At 43.1% G+C, this 20,547-nt stretch overlaps 1 protein-coding gene across 4 annotated transcripts; it reads right to left on the bottom strand.

Moving 5' to 3' along the window:
• Window positions 1-668: 668 nt before the first annotated feature.
• Window positions 669-19,611, bottom strand: LOC140313265 (kinesin light chain 1-like). 4 transcript variants are annotated; one of them, XM_072391303.1, is made up of 16 exons: window positions 19,533-19,611; window positions 13,594-13,865; window positions 13,062-13,292; window positions 12,106-12,187; window positions 11,622-11,850; window positions 11,433-11,520; window positions 10,813-10,914; window positions 10,099-10,272; window positions 9,351-9,450; window positions 8,407-8,459; window positions 8,066-8,133; window positions 7,748-7,856; window positions 7,175-7,327; window positions 1,716-1,840; window positions 1,501-1,558; window positions 669-1,401 (listed from the first exon to the last, which is right to left on the bottom strand). In XM_072391303.1, the coding sequence occupies exons 2-16, from the start codon at window positions 13,840-13,842 to the stop codon at window positions 1,330-1,332; spliced, it is 1,893 nt and encodes a 630-aa protein (XP_072247404.1). In that variant the 5' UTR covers window positions 13,843-13,865; window positions 19,533-19,611; the 3' UTR covers window positions 669-1,329. The 4 variants fall into 4 exon arrangements, with proteins under 4 accessions (XP_072247404.1, XP_072247405.1, XP_072247406.1 ...); XM_072391304.1 differs by lacking the exon at window positions 19,533-19,611 and adding an exon at window positions 17,263-17,384; XM_072391305.1 differs by lacking the exons at window positions 669-1,401; window positions 1,501-1,558; window positions 1,716-1,840 and adding an exon at window positions 2,552-4,542.
• Between the last annotated feature and the right edge of the window lie 936 nt (window positions 19,612-20,547).

Raw genomic sequence — 20,547 nt, 5'->3', positions numbered from 1 at the left:
AAGCTTATCCATTCATTTGGTAGCATGAAAACGGGGATTCTTTCGGAATCCAGATGTTTTGCACTTGACCTCATATGTTGCGTTTATTTCCCTCTCTGATGTGTAAACCACAAAACTAAAAAAAAAAAAAAGACATCTGTCAATCAAAAATATTGTTTTATTCATGGATGTACACCGGACAAGTTTTTTTTTCCATACGAGTTTGGTCTAAATTAACGCACTATCATCACCGGACACCCACTCTCTTTCCACACGAATCAGTTTTCGTGATTTATGATCCGACTCTACTGCATGCACCATCAGGCTACGGCAGTTGAGAGGAAAGCACGTTTAAAAATATAATCACAAGACATTCCAGTTCCACCCAGGAGTTTGGGTAAATAAAATGCAGCCAAAGACAGAGGACAGCCATCTGAGGCTTGTGCAAAAACTCCCGTCGTCGTTACACATCCCGATCACCGTAAACGACGTCGGCGTAAGAGGCGCGCGCAGCTAAAGCTGGCAGAGTCTTTCATGGCACCAGAGATCTTTTAGAATGACCAAACTGCTTCAAGTAAAACAGCACAGCCTCTCCTATTTCATCATACATACACATTTTAAAACCAGAGCAAATAATAAATTTTCCTTATTCTGGCATATAAGAACAAAACAACAACAACAAAAATAAATCAGATTACATGTCTTTTTTCTGTCACTGCAATGGAAGATAAACTGAGATAGGAAACAGAACAGAAAACACTTTTGACGTCACTTGAAGGGTCAAAGCAGCAAAGTCTTTTACAGTTACGTCTTTTAAAGGTTACGCACGAGAAGTTAAGTCTGAAAATCATGTCAGCAGGATCAACATTTCACCCCGTTTCCCCACAGCTTTATCCAACACCTCCAATGGCAAACAAATCTCAAAAGGCAAGACTGATTATGCAACACTGTTAATCATGTCATCTCAACCCCAACATGTCTTGCTGATCTGTTTTTGAAGACATACGAGAAGAAAAAAAAAACAACAAAGTATATTTATTTACATGTAAGAAACGTCCCAACTCAAATTTACCAGCGCGATGACTCTGAATTAACGGGTAGAGTGAGGTATACGTTTCCAGCCACATTTAGGAGGCACTAAAGGCGAGGGTGAAAGCAGGGAAGGGGGAATTAAGGCAGTCTTCCAGTGGGAAACTGAAAATAAAAGCAGGAGTAATAACACAGAAACGCCTCATGACACGTGACGTCTGCGATGTTGAGAGCAAACGGGTCTTTGGGTCAGATGCTGATGGGCTGTGTGGAGGAGGAGAGAGTGGGAGCTCACGCTGCCCCACGCTGTTTGGTTGCTGCTCAGTTTCCAGTGTAAAGATCCACAGTGCTGGAGCTCAGGCCCCGGCTCTCCCTGAAATTACTGCCTCGAGTCTGATGGAAAATATCACAAAAAAAAAGAGGAGGAAAGGTGGGGTTCAAATCTAACACTTTAAAGCATTTCGAAAGACTTTCATGTGAGCTGATCTTTACCTGGAACGAGTCGTCGCTGGTTTTGTTCAGAAAATTCAAGGAAGCAGCTCTCTTCATGCTGGTGAGGGAAAATAAAACAAGGATCAGGGTGTAAAGTAGCCTACAAAATAAGGATTTCCAAACTACTGACTCAAGAAGATGATTCCTAAGCAACTTCGACAAGTTCAAAACTACAGTTTGAATTAAGAGCCCGATATTCTGTCAGTGTCTTTTACTTGGTGCTGCGAGGTTCGGGCGGTACGTTGCCCTGCAGTTTCTTCACCAGCATCTCGCTGCTGCGACGTATAGCGTCTCTGATCTTCCCCAGAGAACCGCTGCGCTGTAGCGTTCCACTGCCATCCTGAGGACACACACACACACTCACTCATCCGTGCACAGAGACACGCTCGTTTTGCATGAGCAGACTCTGCCTTTGAAGCCCACTCGTTTCACACGTGGCTTAACAGGCCAAAGATCTTGGAATCATAACACTGAAATGACATTTCTCTCCTCTTTTGATGACCGATTTTAAATCATTAAGCATGCTTTTCTATAGTGAGGTTGTGACACAAAAAGTTTTGTTGAGTGCCATTTATATTAAAAAAACAAAACAAAAACACATGGGAGCATTGCAGTATTAATTTCTCTCAGTTTTGGCCTGCTATAGCAAAAAAAGAAGGAAAGAACTGGCCACTTTTAGGAGAGTTTAATGAACATTTACCACCATTTATGATCCTCAACAAACAAATTACCAAAATTATAGAATCAGTTTTACCTTGACATTAACTTATCCATCCATCCATTCACTCATTTCTTGAGTAATGTGTTTGTCCCCCCCCCCCCTCCTGCTAACACAGTGGTGGTGCATGACACATGGCTCCACAAGTAACTGAGATGTGATCTCATTGCGCACTACAGGCTCATGGCCAGCAGGTGGAATGTGACTGCTGAGCCGAGTTCTGCTCCACTGTGTGGCCCAGATTCAACATAAACCGTCAAAGGATATGCCCCCCCACCCACCGGTGAGACGTCACGCCGCGTGTCCATCCGGACGCAGAGAAAGAGACAAAACTTCACAAATGAAAAACTTTATTTGAGAATACCAACAAGTGTTGATGCAGTAATCTTCACAATGCAGAATGGTAAATATAATGCAGTCCTACTTACTAAGATAGAGCGTGAAGACCTTACCATTTATGTTCTTCCACTTATAGAAACAGAAGTCACACTATATATGTTGAGAATAGACAGTTCAATAAATAAGCATTCCACTAACACAACAATATTGGCATAATTATGTGATGAGCACAGTCAATCCTTTTGTTCAGAGTTGCATTTGAAGTATAGATGTACTTATCGGAAGGAATGAAGAATCAAGGCAAGAAGCATAGCGAAAAGCTGTATAGTGAAAGCACTTGTCAACTCTAGAAATGCGGCCTACAGTTACACTTCCAAGATGTTAAAGTCATTTACATTCGGTTAGTTTAACATCTGAAAAAAAAAAAAAAAAAAACACGATGACCTTGAGGAAACACTCGCACTGTACTTTTGGTGTCAAAAGACATGATTCACCAAAGTGACGCCGTCAAATGTGTGAGAAAAAAAAAAAAAAAAAAAGGGCAACAAACTCCATTAGGCTTTATGTTCAAAGTACAGTGGGCCACGCTGTGAACCACTGAAAACATACACAGGTACACACTGACACCACGAGTTAATTCCAACATCTGTTAGATCACAACTCTACCTTTTTTCTACTTCGACACCAACAGATCGAGGAAACTCTGGGGCATCCATGTCCGTCAGTTTGAAAAGAAAAAAAAAGCTTGTGTGGCTGGTATTTGCGTTCAATTTCTCAGTCGGTCTCTGCTGTCATATTGGCTTTACGGCAGCGGGCGGTATTGCCAATTCCCTTTTGTAAATGCGACTTGCTGTGTACATACGGCGGCACAGAGCCTTTGTGAATGCGATCCAAGCGAGGACACTGCAGCTGGCAGGAGCAACTTGGAAATAAATTACCATGGCAACTGCAGCTTGCTGTAATCTGACAAAATTTGCCGTCAGCTTCGGCCTATCTCATCGTCGGGTCTTTCAAAACGAGGCGACGCCTACTGCTGCCTTTACATTGAGCCACAAAGCAATCAGAAGCTGTTAAAAAAATGTAAACAATAATCATACAAAAAACAAAACAGGAAATCAATTGAAATAAATAAATGGCAACATTCCCTTCTCTTTTCTCACCAACAAGGCCAGTACCATTTATTTTCAAACTGGGGCGATGACATTTGATCGCAGGCATTAGTTTAAAAAAAATGTAAAATACGTATGATAACGAAAGAGAATACAGATAAAAATAAAAAGACACAATTATGGCTAAATACAGGCACCAGGCTGGCAGCTAGCTTTGGGGTCAAATTTCCCTTCCTGGCCTTGATAGCGTGCCTCAAACTGTTAGATTCTGGGTGAGACCATGCAGAGCAACTGTACAAATTATTATACTGTAACATATTATTCTTTAGTGATTGTAGCTCTGTGTTGGACGATGAATTTAAGTGAAGATTGAGAACTCGGCTGCCTTCAAAGGCAACACAAGCGTTCCCTATTGAGCCTTCCAATAAATTACTATACTCTAATGAAACAAATAAATCTACACTGGCTTTATGAGATATTACAAAATGGTGTGGAGGAGAGGATAAGGTGCGAGTGACTTCCTCACAGGATAAGATTACACGCACACACATACACACACACGACGACTTCTTTTAAAGTTATGTGAGAGAAAGAGTCAAAGTCACAGATTCAGACACGGGGTTATTGACAGGAAAGAGAGCGAAAGAGAGGGAAAACAGAGCAGGGATGAGAAGACCAAACGTCCCAGCAGCTGTCAGTTGAACAGGGGACAGAGGTGACAACTGGGAGTCTCTGCCGCAGCGGGCATCGGGAATGGCTGAGGAGCTGTCGGTTTGTTGGGACAAAGGAGGCCAGGGGCAACGACAACACACATCCCTTTGCTATTGTGCTGGGGGAAGGAGAGAAGGATGGAGGAATAATCTTGATGGCTTAGGCCTGATAAGAGAGAAAGAGAGAAAGAGACAAAAAAAAGACAAAAAAAAGGGCACACATTGTAAGATTGAGAACTCTTCCTGAGCGACACCTACACCTTGACAAATCTGAGCGTCGTGGTTCTCCTATCCTCAGCTGCACTATCTTGAACCAGATTTATGACATATTGGTGCTTTTAACTTTTAAACAAGGTGGTGTGCAAACGTAGCAGCGCGAGAGCTGCCTCACAATAAGAGGGTTGCAGGTCGGCTATGCAGTGAAGTGACTCAGCTGCTTTTATTTCCTTTCAAGGTGCTGGAAAGCTTGCTCCCGGCACACATCACCCAGTCAGTGACTGTACACTGCAGATGAGGGACATCTGCAAGCGCGAGCACTGAAATGTGTGCGAGAACCTGAACAAAACTGAGCTAAAACCAAAGTTATAGCTAATGAATGATGAAAATGACATCCTTAGTGCTTCCAAACTGGTCTAAAGCTTATTGTGTCGAGAGTTCAAAAGGAGGGGAGTACAATCCACTGAATGAGAAGAGGAAATTTGATTGACAGGCTGATTGGTTGTCATGGCAAGAGGAATTAGGTTAGTGATAAACAGAAGAGAAAAAGGGTAAAGGATGAAGTTCGAAAAGCATGCAAACCGACAGGCAGTGAAGTAAAGCTGGGAGCACAAAGCAACTGCAGACAAACACCGTGTTTTTAAGTCAAATCATGCGTTTTACAGACACATTAAATGAATTAGATCATTAACCCTAAACACAACCACACACCTAATGTCAAACAGCTGTTTTCTCATCAGCGTTGGTTCATTTTCTTTACTCGGCTGAACTAAAAGAGCTCCTGAGGGCTGCTTAAATTAGTGTCACAAATTATTCGCAGTCAGAACAGCAGGTGTTTCATCGTCTCATTTTGAGAATGCAAACACCTTCTATGGCCTCAGCGACGTTTCAGACTTTCTGAGAGCAGAGGACATAGATGAGGACATGTTCAGGTAACGGTATACAGTAAGTGAGTGGAAGCTCCGACACGTGTATTGTATACTCGCTCAGCCAGAAGCAGACTGAACCTTCCAAGTGTATTTACCTAAAACACAAGCTGGCCGAGGTGTGGTTACACGCATTTACTTTGTAAATGAATGGATGGATGGAATCTGTTAAAAACGTTTAGACAGAAGAACAAAGTAACATGACTGTTGAGTATCTATTTTCTGCCCGTGTTTAATTTCTCCTGCTGCAACAATGATATGCCAGCAACGCCCATGCCATCCCATGTTTTAAAGCCAGACAGGTGCACGCATGCAGTTCCATTTGCTGCTGTGAGGAGCTGCGTATGAGCCTTCGCATTCACACTCACACAACAGCCTGCAAATAAAACCACACAACTGTGGAGTTAAGAGAGAGCCGCAGACATCAGGTTAACAGACATTTCTCAGCCATGTGGAATGGCGTGGATCACACACGGGCAATTAGTGTGCGTTAAGGGTGAGTCCGCCATGCTGGCACATGCATGTTTGGACTGGGATGGTGCAGTGGAGGGCGTGGCTGCGCTTAAAGTGAGGGGAGAGGCACAGGCTCAGATGAGGCATCCCTGATGGCACCGACTAAACATTGTAGCTGTGACGCCTGCTTTAGCAACTGGAAAGATGCATGTTTGCAGCTCTTTAACGAGGAGAAGGTGGTCGAAACTGAAAGGTGAGGCAAAAACACCCACGATGAAATTATACCAGCATGTTTTAACCAGACAGTTGACAGGGTGGGTGTTATAAAAGGAGAATAAAACAGCTGGATGCATCATTACGTCTGCCTAATGGTACAAACATGATGCATTCTAATGGGGGCTATAGAGCGGCTCTATCTCCGAGTGCCACATGAGCGAATAAATATTTAATACGTTGCCAGGATGCTACAGACCGAGCTTGTGCCTTAGTGTTACAGTTTAATTTGCGCAGAAGCCTTGTCAGCAAAACAACCGCTCATCAAAACGAGAGATGAGCTTTCCACTGACAAGCAACGGACAAACCAAAACCAAAAACACGCAGTCCACAACAAGATGGGATGCTGTCAAAAAAAAAGAAGAAAAAAAAAAAAAAAGCCAAGCATGCCAAGACACTCAATCAGCTTTACAGGTTGGGAATGATAATTCCAGGCTAACTTCATGTCAGAGACCTGGTGTATCTGCAGGGAGACGGTAGACTGGTACAGACACACTGGCTGCAGCTGTGAGAAAGCACTTTGACACGCTATAATTTTATGAGCGATATGAGCGATATGACCGTGATGACGGCCGACCTCCTAAAGAGGGTTATGCAGGTGCTTTTGTGAAGTTTGACCACGATGAAAAGAGGGCATCCTGAGCTTCCTGTGAGGGAGGGGGGTGGTCTGGAGCAGCTTCCTGACTTTCTCTCATAATCTAAGTGCAGGAGCCAGGAGTCAGCTTCCTGCTAAATGGCCCAACTTCCACCTCACCTCACAAAAACTCTGCACATAACTTTTCTTACATAACAAAGCACTTTCTCTTTATCCTGAATTTTTATAAGATGTGCTGTACCAGCCCACACTCTCTGTGACATTACTAACACCGCCTGCTTTTTCCAGGGAGGCCGCTGGCCGTGTTGTTTCTAATTTAGTGGATTTGTACTCACCCCGTTCCACTGCACGCCCATACTCACTTCCTCGCCGGTCTCGGAGCCGCTCTCATACTTAACGCTGCTCAGGCTGTCCCTGCTCCTCCGCCTGTCCCCGTCTGTGTCTTTCAGGATCTCCACCACACGTGTCTGGTGGATGGGATCGATGCCCTGTGGGGTACAACACACAGGTGCCACAAGCAAACAATCAGAGCGAGCAGACATTAGCTGGCGGATATGGGTGGGAGTGCAACGTTTTATGGAAGAATCAAAGTGATTTCATGTTTCCTGCCCCCTTTAATGCTCTCAAAGCACTGTCCCAAAGACGAGCAAACATTTTAAATGACCGTGAGGGTGTGAGATGGGAGTGATGTTAGGGGAGAGAGGTGGAAGCTCTGTGGGAGCTAGCAGTTAGAGACAAACCACTTACTGTGTCGCTCTGGATCCACAGCAATGTGGGAAAAGGGAAAGAAATATCATGAGATTTGCTGTTCCGACAGTGGGGACATGTTTCAGAACTTGCAAACACAGGAACTCAACAGTTATCTGCATGCAGAAATGGACATTTCTCAGTCAGGAAGTGCTGCTGACCTGCTTGCGAGACCTGGCGGTGCACTCCTCCAGGATATCAGCAGCCTCCAGTTTGCCCTGCCGGCGGTACAGAGCACCCAGGTTCCTCAAGGTGGTGTTAACTGTAGGGCTGGATGCAGAAAACGCAGGAATGCACTCAACTTTCATACGAGTAATAGTCGATACTTTACGAGGCAAGAGATGCACAGTAAAATAGAAGCAAAACATTTGCCTTGTTACCAATTCTTCTCAACATAAAAATAAAAAAATCTGATTAAATTCTTGACTTTATCAAGCATCTTTATGACCGGGCTGTAAACACACGTTAATCAGTCTCACCTGCTGACTTTGCAGGCCTTGTACCAGCCACCGTACTCCCAGTATGGAGTGTTGTCTTTGTGCTTGCCCTGGAAGTAAATCAGAGGGCAGAGGAAGAAAAACACATGAATGAGAGTTATTGTTAACTGGATCGGCAGCATTCACACCCCCCTCCCCTTTATGTATTTACATATTACTCAGAAATATCGCCTGAGGGGGGGATTATACTGTGCGGAGGACACCATCCTGAAACAGAGCTGCACTTCATTTTGCAGGAAGTGAATTGTTTTCCCTACTAGACTTTTGAAGAAAAGCTTCACCGTTTGCTTTGCATGACTGAGTGGTTTCAGAAAGCTTCTCACCTTGCTCATCTCCTCTCTCTCCTCTGCATGCATCCAGATGGGTTTGTTCTCAGCTGCAGACAGACAAACAGGTGTGACGGTCTACATACATTACAGCCGGACTGGAAAACACTTTCTGGAAACCTGGAATCAGCCACTCGGTGAAAGAGTTTCTTTATTAAATCTGTAAAATTCCACCTGCCTCTTGGTCGATTGCTAATCTCTCTTTGTTAAAAAGGAAAGCTCTGACAGAAATATCCAAGCTAGTTAATGCAAGAGGACAAAACAAAATGATCTCATGAAGCACTAAAAAAGTACTATCCAGATACTTTTAATCACTTTCACATTTTCAGGTGATCTGTGGAATATACACCTGGAATTGTGTGAAATGGCCGCTGCACAATAAGAATTTTAGCATTAGCATTTAAGGTCGCTTCACCTTCAACTCGTCAAACGGGTTCAAAAGGAAATCCGAGTACGGTTGTCAACTGGAGCGACACACGAAAAATAAAGCTTTCAGAAATATGCGAGATGCTTTTCTCTCAGGAGGCACCAGAACGGTGCACTGTATGCCATTCCTTTCATTCATTTTTCAAAGCAGTCGATCTAGTCCCCGGAGGAGAGCTAACAAAAGGCTTCACTTAAGCTAAAAGAAGAACTGGAAGAGTTCATCTTTCAGATGAGAAAACTCTTTATTCTTTTAACTTCTCTGAATGATGGCACCCTCATTAAAACATGGTCCCCTATTTAAGCGAGTGTCTGTCGCTGACTCCAAGGTAAACAGAAGATGGAAGCAAAATAAAAACAGTAACGTGTATTCTGAGGTGTAGTTTATTGCATCCAAGCACAACTTTCCTTGTGATAACTTTGTGTTTATTCATTGATTTAAGATGAACAGAAAAAGAGTCTCCAGAAGAAGGACCTCGTACACAGGCTCTGCTTCAGCAGCCACTATGAGGCCTTACCATCAACAGATCCAAACTCTTTCTCATGAGCACGAGTCAGAATCTCTTTGTACAGAATCTCAGCCTCCTTGTATTTCCCTTGCTTGAGGAAGCAGGATGCCTTGAGAAGAAACAAAAGGGATGAAAAGTTGGATGAAAATGCGCCCCCTGAAACAGCATTCTGTATTCACACATATATAACAGGCATAACATAACTGATGCAGACTTAGAGACAGAACGCTTATACAAACAGTCGCTCAGGAGGAACAATACTTTACCACAGAGCCTTTTTTTACTGTCTGTAGTGCAGAAATGTTCTTCAAGACCTTGAAGAGCATCACGTAGCAGATACATAACTGCTTGGCAAATACTCTAAAAGGCAAGGCTTACTGACACAAAACACCACTAAAGAGGACGCCACTTTCACTGAGAACATTTATATAACCTTAGCTAATAGTCAAGGACAACATACAAGTGAAAAACATGAGTTGAATAGAAGATGAACCGAGTTTCTAAAGACTTTTCAAATGGAACTTTTGCAGGCAGAGTTTCGTTTACATACTCAACACCCCCGCAGAGACCAAGCTCAGGCTAACACAGCAAATAAGTGGTTTGGTTCACAATAGAAGTCTGCTCTGCCTGAGTTTACTTCAGCTCAAAAGGGACTCGTTTGCATCAACATGAGTGGTATAATCAACTCAGAAGTTTGAGAGGAAGAGCAGCGGCCACACTGTATGTGCTGTGAAGTTAGTATCAACTTGTTTCTCACCAGGTTGTTCTTGGTTTTGGCCACATTGGGATCGTCTGGGCCCAGCCTGGACTCATAGATCTCCAGGGCACGGCAGTAATAATACTCCACTTCCTCATATTTGCCCTGGTTCTGGCACAGCAGGGCCAGGTTGTTCAGCTGTTTGGCCACATCTGGGTGGTCCTTCCCCAGTACCTGATGGAGATCCAGGAACAAAGGTTTTGCATTAACATTTAACTTTAACTCTAGCTTTGCCATTGACTCCTCCTGGGTCTCCACCTACTGCAGCAACGGATTTCAGCAGATCTCCGTGCTGCTTCCATCAGCACGGAGATCTGCTGAAATCTAATAAAAGGCTGGCTGATCAATAACGAAGCCACGGAATGGAGCTTTCAGCCTGAGAGAGACTCTTTAAACCCTGCTGAATTCAGTCATATCTCCTATCCATCACCTATCTCCCTCCCCCAACGCCGGCTATCCATTTTCAGCTGTGCTCCCAATCAAACCCTCCAATTTCCCTCCAACAAGGTCTCCTGGTGGACATTTCAGACAATTTCAGTAAATCATTTGCTCTTATAGCTATTTATAGTAGGTGGTGTAACAATAGCTTCACGTGACAATTTGGAAATATTATCACTGTTAATTAGTTTATGTTCACTGGTTTAGCCTTGAGATGAGGCCTCAATAGCTGTGCGGTGGGCTGTTCTCCTGGTGCAGTCCAGGGATCTGGCCTACCTTTTCTCTGATCTCCAGAGCCCTCTTGCACAATGGCTCTGCTTCCTTGTACCTCCCCCTCTTTCCATACAACACCGCCAAGTTGTTCAGAGTTGCAGCAACCTGGAAACACAACAAAACAGAGAACCTGATTGAGGACATACCTGCTGTGTTTTTGTTCCGGCAGCTTAGCTTCACATTACTCTTTGCCAAGAACATCAATATGAAATAAACTGCAAAGCCCATAGAGCTGCAGGGCCGAGCACTGCGCTTCGTTAGCTTCCTTTGGGCTATCAGAGGAGGATTAGTGGCACAGAGAAAGTCCATTCTCACAAATCAGCTCGCAAAAGTGAAACACCTAGTGCTTTTTCAGGCTTTCCAAATGGAATATTCAAGTTTTAGGTGCTTTAGTCCATGTTTTAGGAGGAGATATTGAGAAGTCATGATTGATTACTTTATGCCTGCAGGCATATGGTCAAAAATCCATACTTCAGAGGGGGAAAAATCTATTGAGAATGACTGAGCCAGACAGTAAACATACTACATCACAGTTATTGCCTTCCAGTTGAAAAGTCTTAGAATAATCTTGACCCAATAACAGCTCACTCCAAATGGCTGCCATGACAACTGTGGAGTCTTACCGCTGGATGGTCTTTGCCCAGGGTTTTCTCGCGGATGCAAAGTGCATCGTTGAGCAGATGGGCCGCTTCTTTATATTTGTTCTGATCCCTGCATGAGTGTGAGACAACATAAAAACAAAATGAAACGAGGATTGACACAAAAACGTGGACTAACTAAAGCTTAAATGTAGGGGTTTTGCTTTTCCTGACCTGTAGACCAAGGCCAAGATGTTGAGCATGGTGGCCACATCAGGATGATCGTGTCCAGAGGTCTTTTCCAGGTCCTCCAAAGCTTGTTTGCAGAGGGGCACCGCCACCTCGTACCTGCCCTGAGAGGCATACTGGATCACCAGGTTGTGCAGGGTCCTCAGGCGGGCTGGGATCTCATAGCCGCCCTGCTGGGCAGCAGCTACAGCCGCGCTGTTGTGTTGGTGCTGCACTGTAAAAGACAAAAGCCACAAGCCAGAGAGCAAAGGTCAATCTGTTTTTCAAAGGAAGAATACTCTGACCTGATTTCATCACAAACCGAGTTTGGGCAGCAGCTAGATCACAGTCTGATGCCAAATAATTTATTTTATTCCATCTTACGCCAGAAAGTGTCACAGACTCTGTGTCAGTTAACAATCACTAATTATAGTTGCACACTAAAACAAACATGCACTCTTATCCATGATCTATCAGCTGCTGTACTAACTTCCTTGACCTTGCTCCTCCTCATCATTGGGGAAGAGGTCGTCCAGGGAGTCCTTTGGTGTTTCTCTGTCCTTATCCTCCTGCTGAGAGGATGAAAAAGAACCTGCATTTAGACCATCACACAGACCCAAATAACGATGGACAGCAGTTCGGGGATAGCTTCCATCATTTCACATCAACATTCTTTATTGTGTACAAGCTTGATATTTATGTAATAAAAGAATAAATAATAATATGTAATGTAATATGTAATATGTAATAAAAGAAGAAAGAAGAGAAAATCCACATTACAGATAAACTGTATATCAATCTTAAAAAATGGGTTAAAAACAAAACGCACCTATAAGCATGCATACTGAACACGTAAATGTTTATATTACAGTGTAAAGACCTAGCTACATAAAATGAGGGAATTTTATCCGCCTGGCAGTAGAAATTGGATTTTCAGGATAAACTGCACCCATTAAATCCACATTCCCCAAAAGATTCTATTAATACAGCACCCTGCTAGAAGCTGAGAATAGAAAAGCTGCTTCCAGAGCAGGACCACAGACCCTCAGGCTCTTTACAGGGAGGCTTCCTGCTGAGTTCAGCAGTTGGTAGATACAGGCTATAACGGCCTCTTTTTGTGACAAGGAGCATTGGAAGAAAATGCAGTGAATCATTCCTGCAACTCCATCAATAAGTCCCCCACCACAGTGAGTCATTTCTGGATGACCAAACAATTATTCATTCACATCAATAAGCAACATCGCTGTTTTTCCTCTTCTTTAAGGACTTATCAACTGTTTGCTTCCCTTTAGAGTTTACTAAACTATAAGGTATAATGGATATTTTAGATATTGCAAAAACACCACCTCAAAAAACATCTGCCCAGTCTCACAAACACATTAATTCGTGACCACATGACAATCATTCAGCGGACTGGTTTGTAATCACAAATGAGGCTGGACTTACAGTGGGAGAGACGTCTTCGTCGTACTTTTTGAGCTGGTTCATGAACTCCAGGTGCTTCTTCTCCTCCTCCAGCTGGGCCACGCTCTGCTCGCTCTTCTGCAGCTTCTGCTGGGTGTTGGCCAGCTCGTCACGCAGCCACTGGTTTTCCTGGCAAAGCCTCCTCACCTGCGCGCGCAGTTTCTGCTTCTCAGACTCCACCGCGTTCAGGTGGTTGGACAGGGCCATCATCACCTGGGGTGGGTGAGGAGCAATGACACTTAACGGCACCGACGTGGACAAACTGGGGCTGATTCTGAATGAATCATGATCACCACACAAGCTCAGTATAGAATGAGGAAGCAGAAAGGCCAAAAGCAGAAGACAGTTACGCATGGATGTCTGGGTTAACAACACATGGAGACAGTTTGCTATGTTAGAAATCATTCTATTGTATGCCAGACATTTTCACATTTGACTTATTTTCCTTTCTGCACATCATCCCATACATAGAAACTTGTTTTGCCCTCCTTATAATTTCACCAGCAGTTGTTACCTGAGCTTCTCCCAGACCCAGTTCAATCATCTCCACCGACTTGCGGAGCAAATTGGACTTCTCGTGGACCAGGTTGGCCTCCTCATCCTTCTTTAGGCACTTGATGGTCTCCAGTAGGCTGTGGAGAATGGAGTTGTGCTCGTTCTTCAGTGCCTCCAGACCCTGGATAACCAGCTTTGTGTTGGAAATGATCTCCTCCTGAGAAAGCTTCTCGAGCTTCTCCTCCCGTGGATATACCATCGTGGACATGCTTCTTTGTTGCTCAAGGAAACCTGGAAAAGATTGCAGAGGAAAATGGGAGGCGATCATAAGACAAGCTGGCACAATGTGGACAGCAGTAGCCACAGTAAGAGGACATTTTGATCATGAACTTTCTATAATTCAGCTGCTTTGCTAAAGATATGAGTGTCACACAGAGAGGAGCTCCACCCCTGATGCTGACAGATGTCATGTCTGCGCTCCACTAACAAGATCATCCTCTCGCAGTGAGGTAGCTACAGGGGAAGTTAACTCATGTTTTATCCATACAGCTGACATAGCCGATTTACATTTCATAAGTGGTATACTGTGAGTCAGCATTTCTTTCATCTAAGAAACTGAGCGGTACACATTAAGAATGTATAGGGCTCAATTACAAAAAGAAGGATGGAAAGAAGCTGAAAAAGCACGAGATGAACACAACTGGAATTAAAACAGGACTGTGTGGGTTGAGTGGACGGCCACATACAGAGAAAAACAGGACATATTATGCTGAAGAAGAGACTGCTGGGATTTGGCACCTATAATAAGCTCAGGCTGAGAGTGGGGCTGCAGCACGCAGCCTAACCCACGGCACACAGATGCTGCAGTGTGGAAGCTTTCTGGTGCCAGCACCCAAACAGAAACCGGCCGTGTTGGCTGGCTGCATGACTGGCTGAGACGGCAAGGGAAAGCATGACCAGACAATAGCCTCGGTAATATAGGCCACCAGCTGGCCAAGTCACAGAAAAAAACTCAAAGGCATCCAATAATATCATGCTCTAAAGCTATGTCTGACCTTTAGTGAGAGCATGGAACATGTGCCACTTTCCCCAAACAGTCTGAGGTAAACTATGACTCATAAAGCCACATCACTGCTGGCTACATTGCACTAATGTCTGTGCAAAACACGGCAACGCCTGCACGACTGGGATCCAGGAAAAGTTGATCTAGTACAGTCTGTATTTTATAAGAAGAGAGGATCAAATGTTAGGGCTAAAAACACCAGCCATCTGCTTTCAACAAAATATACCCAACCATTAGCAAGCCTCTCCCTGCTACTCCTTTTGGATTTCTGCATCTGTCCATGAGAGAGGAGCACCGAGAAAAATAAACCCCCAACAACAACAAAAAAAGCTTTTTGCTTTGCATAATGATAAAAGGACACATTACTGAACACATTACCACCAGTAAAAAGCATTTACTCACATCAACTGACAGCTGGGTTAAACAACTCGTCATCACAATAGCATCTTTAATAGTTTATGTGCACCGTCTGTTAGTTTTTTTATATCTTTGAAACAAAAGAAAGTGGCTTTTTTTTCACAAATATGTAATGTCGGAAGAAAAGGTTTCAGTTACAGTTACAGAAGACAAGAAAACAACAAAATGTTGACATTTCAGAGGCTTGGAACCACACTTTTGTCAAATCGATTAATATCTTTTCAAAGTGCTGCCGATTAAACTTCCATAAATCTGCAACCTGCCCATTTGTCAGCTTCAACAACCTTCATTTCAACTCGCAGGGGCATGGACAACAAATCCACCTGAATTAATAGCTGACATCCGGTAATTATGGGCTCGTGATGTTCTGCATGTCATATCACGTAATTACAGCCGAGCTCTGTCAGGAGTTATTCCTCGTACCAATTTGTAGCGTGACGAGTGATAACAACGCATACTGAGCAGCTGCTGCAGGCAGCTAGTGGTCCTCTATTTAACAGCTATATAGAAAAAAAAAAGGACTGTTCCGCAATGCTTTGCACTTCGGATGTAATAATCCCCTTGCTTTCATTTCACAGGAGGAACTGAAGTTAAAAGAAAGTTCGCCATGAAAACAGAGTGCGGCGTTTCATTCCGGAACAAATTACACCAATAACAATAGGAACAATGTCTACCTGAGTCCCTCCTTTGGTTGTCAGATCACTATAGTTCCACCTGCTGCACAAGGAAGGCAGGAAAAAAAAGGGTGACGTTACATTTACATCTAAAGAAAAGAAAAAGAAATTCAACTAATGACGGCGATTATTCTTTAATCAAACGTGAACTCATTTGTGCCTTTTAAAAAGCAGGTCTTATGAAGAGCTATTTGTACGACAGCGTTTTGTGAAGGCTGTCATGACACGCACATAATTCGTGTGCCAAGAACAAAATGACCAGAGGGCTGCAGTCTGCAGTTTCAGCATGCAGAGCGGTAAAATGTGCCAACTCTAATGATCATCAGCAGGCAAGGAAAAACTCGTTCCGAGTCATTTAGGAGCACACTAATGTTCACATAGCTGACCAAAAAACTGTGTCGTTTCTTTTTAAGTCGATGCAAATGCCACAAGCTTACTGGAGCTCGTATTTGCATAGTCAAACAGACTCTTTCAGTGTTTTCACTGTGTTACACTACATTTACTGTCACAGCTTATATGACTGTAAGAGTTAGTAAGAACTAACTTAACTGAAGGCAGGACCCAAACATTTCTCCCTCATTAGATCTGGCACCAAAAGCTCTGAGCTTCGCTGATCATCATATGAAATGTTTCTTTTGAAAGATATTTACAGAACAGACAGTTTATTGCCCTGTAGAGTAACTCGGCTGTCGAACACCTGTATGGATAAAAGGGGTGACAAGCTGTGAATACACAAAGGCTAATCAAGAGAACGCTTTCATGTCAGCCAGCATCTTTTCTATGAAAAACCCAAACACCTGCATAAGAGACTCTCTTTTAGACAGCGAAAGTTAATATTTGCCAAGTCTTTACAGAGGTGAGATAAAGTCCAACAGTTCTGAAACTGCAAGAGATGTGCAGAATGGCAAATGAGCACCGAGGCATGAAGTCCAAAATACATCTGCGAACGCTGCTGAAATAACTAAAGGTGCTTTTGGGTGAACATAAACGTCACAAAGGCTACATATTACACCGTACTGCATAACTTAGCTGCGTGATTTGGGCTTTTAGCAATACCATTTTTATCAGATTCAGGTATGATAGGGTTCAGATATCAGCTCGTGTTCAGAGACAGCAAGTTTGGGAACTGGCGACAACAAATGCTGCCGGTTAACTTATAACAAGCACCGAGGTAAACGCAAACTGACGAGCAAAATATTTTAAATAAATTCGGCATTCCACAGCTGCTTGACCGGCCTTTTTAATGCGCACCCAGCACAGATAAGACATTTTCACTGGCACTTTGTAACAGATGGGAATATTTTACTAAATGAGGCTTCACTGACAGTCTTAAAGCATTCTGGTAAAATATGTAGGAAAGATCAAGACAAAAACCTGAACATGGCAAAGTGAGAAGCAAATTGCCCATGTTACACTCTGAAGCGACCCTTTTTTGCTTTACAAAACAAGCTAAATAGCTGCTAAAGCCTTCAGCCATCTGTCATTCATGACTGTATGTTTTAGCTTATACAGCTTGCTGGACCAGAAAACAAACCTCGGTGTCAGTAGCAGATCAGAGCCGCATAGTTTGGCAAGGAGAAAAGCTGACGAAATACTTTGTCCTCCTCCCGCAACGACACTACATGCCAGCGAAACGCGTAATAAAATTGGTGTCCTTATCCACAGGCGTCCTTCTTTTTTTTTTTTTTTTTTTAAATAAAAATGGTAAAAAAATTGGACTGTGAAACAGGGAAACGGATGTGAGGCAGGATAATAATAAGACTGCTGATGAATGCTGATGCTGCAGAGGAGGAGGATGGGAGGTGCCTGCAAGATGACTGTGACCTTCCCACTGCTTCGTCAGAACAACCAGCAACAGCCCGAGGTGCACATTAGGAGAAGGGCCCGCCCACAGCGGGAGGAAAACAGAAGAGTGCGGAGGAGCAGGTCGGATGGGGGAGGGAGCCAGCTCTGCTCGTCTTCTCTATTTTCATCAGACACAATGGAATAGCCTCAATTACACTATTTCCAGGCTCAGAGAAGCATGCCACAAAGTCTGCAGAGCCAACACTCAAGTAATATTTAAAATCTCTCCTTTGATTGGGTTGTGTAAATACACAGGCGGATGGTCTCTCATTCGACGATAAAAACGACGATTTAATTGCAACCCCCCGTCCAATTTAAAAAAAATGTCGAAATTGACTGCAAAACGCACCCAAAAAGTACAAATGTTTCAAAAGACCTGACATGCATAATCAACATCCTGCAGGTTGCTGCTATATGGGCAAAAGAATCACTGAAAGAGGAATATATTATAGGGTCTGCTCACTGAATCATCAGCAGACTTAGCAATAATAAACAAAACTTTCCACATATCGCACTGAAAAGATGGCTGTTAATTTGCTGTTGTTTACATTATGTGAAGCTGGAGATGAATTTTATGGACGAGTCAGATGACTCCACCTTCCGTGGTGCTCAAAGGTCATGTTATACTGCAGCAATCACATGCCCGGGAGGAGAGAACAGGGCTGTGAACGACAGTTTCATGTTAATCTAATAAACTCTGGGGACTTTTGTTTCACGTTTGCTCATCCAGAGCTATTTTCATCATTAATCTCCTCAACAGAGGTAGCAAAACACATCATTACATCACTATTTCCTTTAGGCCAACATTAAGGTCACTCGTTTCCCCTCATTCCTCATCACATTACATAAACTGTCATTCAAATGGATTGCGGTGTTGCTTAATAATCTCACAATTGTGGATAAATTAAATTGGCATGAATCAACTCAAATGTGGACCACTAAGTGTAACTACTTATTTGATGTTTCGAACACTGCTTTATCCTTATTAGATTATTTGGGTTCGGTTTCATCTCTGTGTCATGTCCACAGAGATGAATTTCTTGTCCTCCTGATGAAGTCTGACACAAGCGGATAAAGAAATCTTGCTCCATTTCCAGCACAAACAGCAATCAAAACACACAGTCTGTGTCACTATCAGACACAAAGGAGAGGCAGGCATCTATGAGGGTGGGGCAGAGCCTGGAAGAACCAGAGGGGAAGTGCCACTGTCACTGTCTACAGTCATCCATCACCCCACAAACCCACTGCTAGGGTCTGGTTTCTCACCAGTCGCTGTCAGGAAAACGCCTACTAGAATATTTCTATCTTTACAGACAAAAATTATCTGTATTGATGTAGAAAAGGTGACGTTTGTGACTTCATCACAGTTCCCCACACTGTGACAAGCCAAAAAAAAAAACAATCCTGCACGTTAGATTTAATGTACAACTAATTACACGTTAACGACTAAGAACAACCTTGACCAGCTGGGGGCAAGGCTTTTGCTGTAGATTCGTACGTGAGTCCAGAGTAATGAGTAGAGTGATGAATGATCTGATATGAACGCTGCTCAGGGCTGCATTCAGTATAATTTGGCTGCCGCGCATCACAACGAGGCAAATATGCGAACTTCATCCAGTAGTTTCATAATTATCGATATGACCACACCATACTCCTTGTTTGATTTACTAGATTTATTTTATACCTTTGAGTCAAAACCTACAATGTACTGCGAAATTCATAGTGATAGTGTCGCTTGCCGTTTAATGTGTTTAGCGTTCCTCTCGACGAGTTGCTAGCTTCGGCTAACCAATTAGCCTCACCACTCCCTAACTAGTTTGCAGCAGTTCCCGCTGCGCAAAGCGCCGGGTTGATCATTTCTATGCATGCCGACTCTAATGGTCACGACTTAAACAAATGCTCATATGTACCGTTAGCGTAGCTATAATATATGTGGGTGAAAACACATATTTCACTTACCGAGAGCTAGGACTGACGGCTAGCTCAGCCCCTTTAAATCCAAAATGTCTCCAACACAGAAGATTTTCCCACAAGCCTCAGCGGCTGACGCTATGTACCCTGACGTCATGTTATGCTTTCTAACCCTCTCTTGGAAGAATATATCTATGTATCGACTCAGTGTTATCTTTCTTACCGACATCGCACACACAAGCACATGAAAGCGCGTATGTACTAACATTTGCTTGTAAACGTTAAACACCACAGAGGAGAGTCAATTTTAGCCGTTCAATTTTGTGCTATCAAGCGCTATCAAATGTAAACATAGACGAATTATTCAAGTAGCCTATCAGTCATTTTTCCTCTTAACTAACCCTAACCCTAAGAATGGCTTCTTGATAAACACTTTTCCATGGATATCATTACCTGTGAAGCTTCACCGAACAATATATGAATCAATTGCAGGGTTCAATGTATCTCTCTGGTTCTCTGTCAGGTTTTTAAATCGGATTTTCTTTCTCATTTCTTAAGGATAGCATTTTCAAACACTATTTACTTCCTGAAAACATTTACATCAACTTGTCCAATTTCCTCACATATCACACACCATGCAGATATATGCCAATTGTTCAGCTAATAGCTGTCTGGGAATCAAATTAATGGAACAACAATACCATGTTATGTCTGTCAAACTGTGTTATTTTTGGCACTTTTAAGAAATGAGAACAAATGAGGTGTCTTTATGACAGACTGCTAGTGACAAAGTAGTTGAAAATGCAATTTTGTATGTGTGCTCACAATGTGATTAAAACAACCATAGAACAAAATAATCCAAAAGAAAAATGCAAAAGGGACAGCCAAACAACTGTATGAAGGTGTTAAAAATACAAACAAGAGATGCAAAATTAATACAAATAGGCACTAAATGCACATTTTAAGACACAAAATGATACAAAACATGTTGTTATTAACACAGAAGGGCGTTTGGCAAATGCCGCACACACAAGAGGACAATGCTGCCTCCTACAGGCAGAAT

Source organism: Leuresthes tenuis, unplaced genomic scaffold, assembly GCF_036924035.1.
Source record: "Leuresthes tenuis unplaced genomic scaffold, fLeuTen1.0.hap1 SCAF_8, whole genome shotgun sequence".
NCBI lineage: Eukaryota > Metazoa > Chordata > Actinopteri > Atheriniformes > Atherinopsidae > Leuresthes > Leuresthes tenuis.
The sequence above is the reverse complement of the archived record's forward strand: the minus strand, read 5'-3'. Positions and strand labels throughout refer to the sequence as shown.

Coding starts and splice junctions, on each gene's coding strand:
- LOC140313265 (XM_072391303.1), bottom strand. CDS start 13,842: ATGTCCACGATGGTATATCCACGGGAGGAGAAGCTCGAGAAGCTTTCT. Junction 8,460..9,350: donor AGAGTTTGGATCTGTTGATG/GTAAGGCCTCAT, acceptor GTCTGTCTGCAG/CTGAGAACAAACCCATCTGG. Junction 1,559..1,715: donor CCCGAACCTCGCAGCACCAA/GTAAAAGACACT, acceptor TTCCCTCACCAG/CATGAAGAGAGCTGCTTCCT.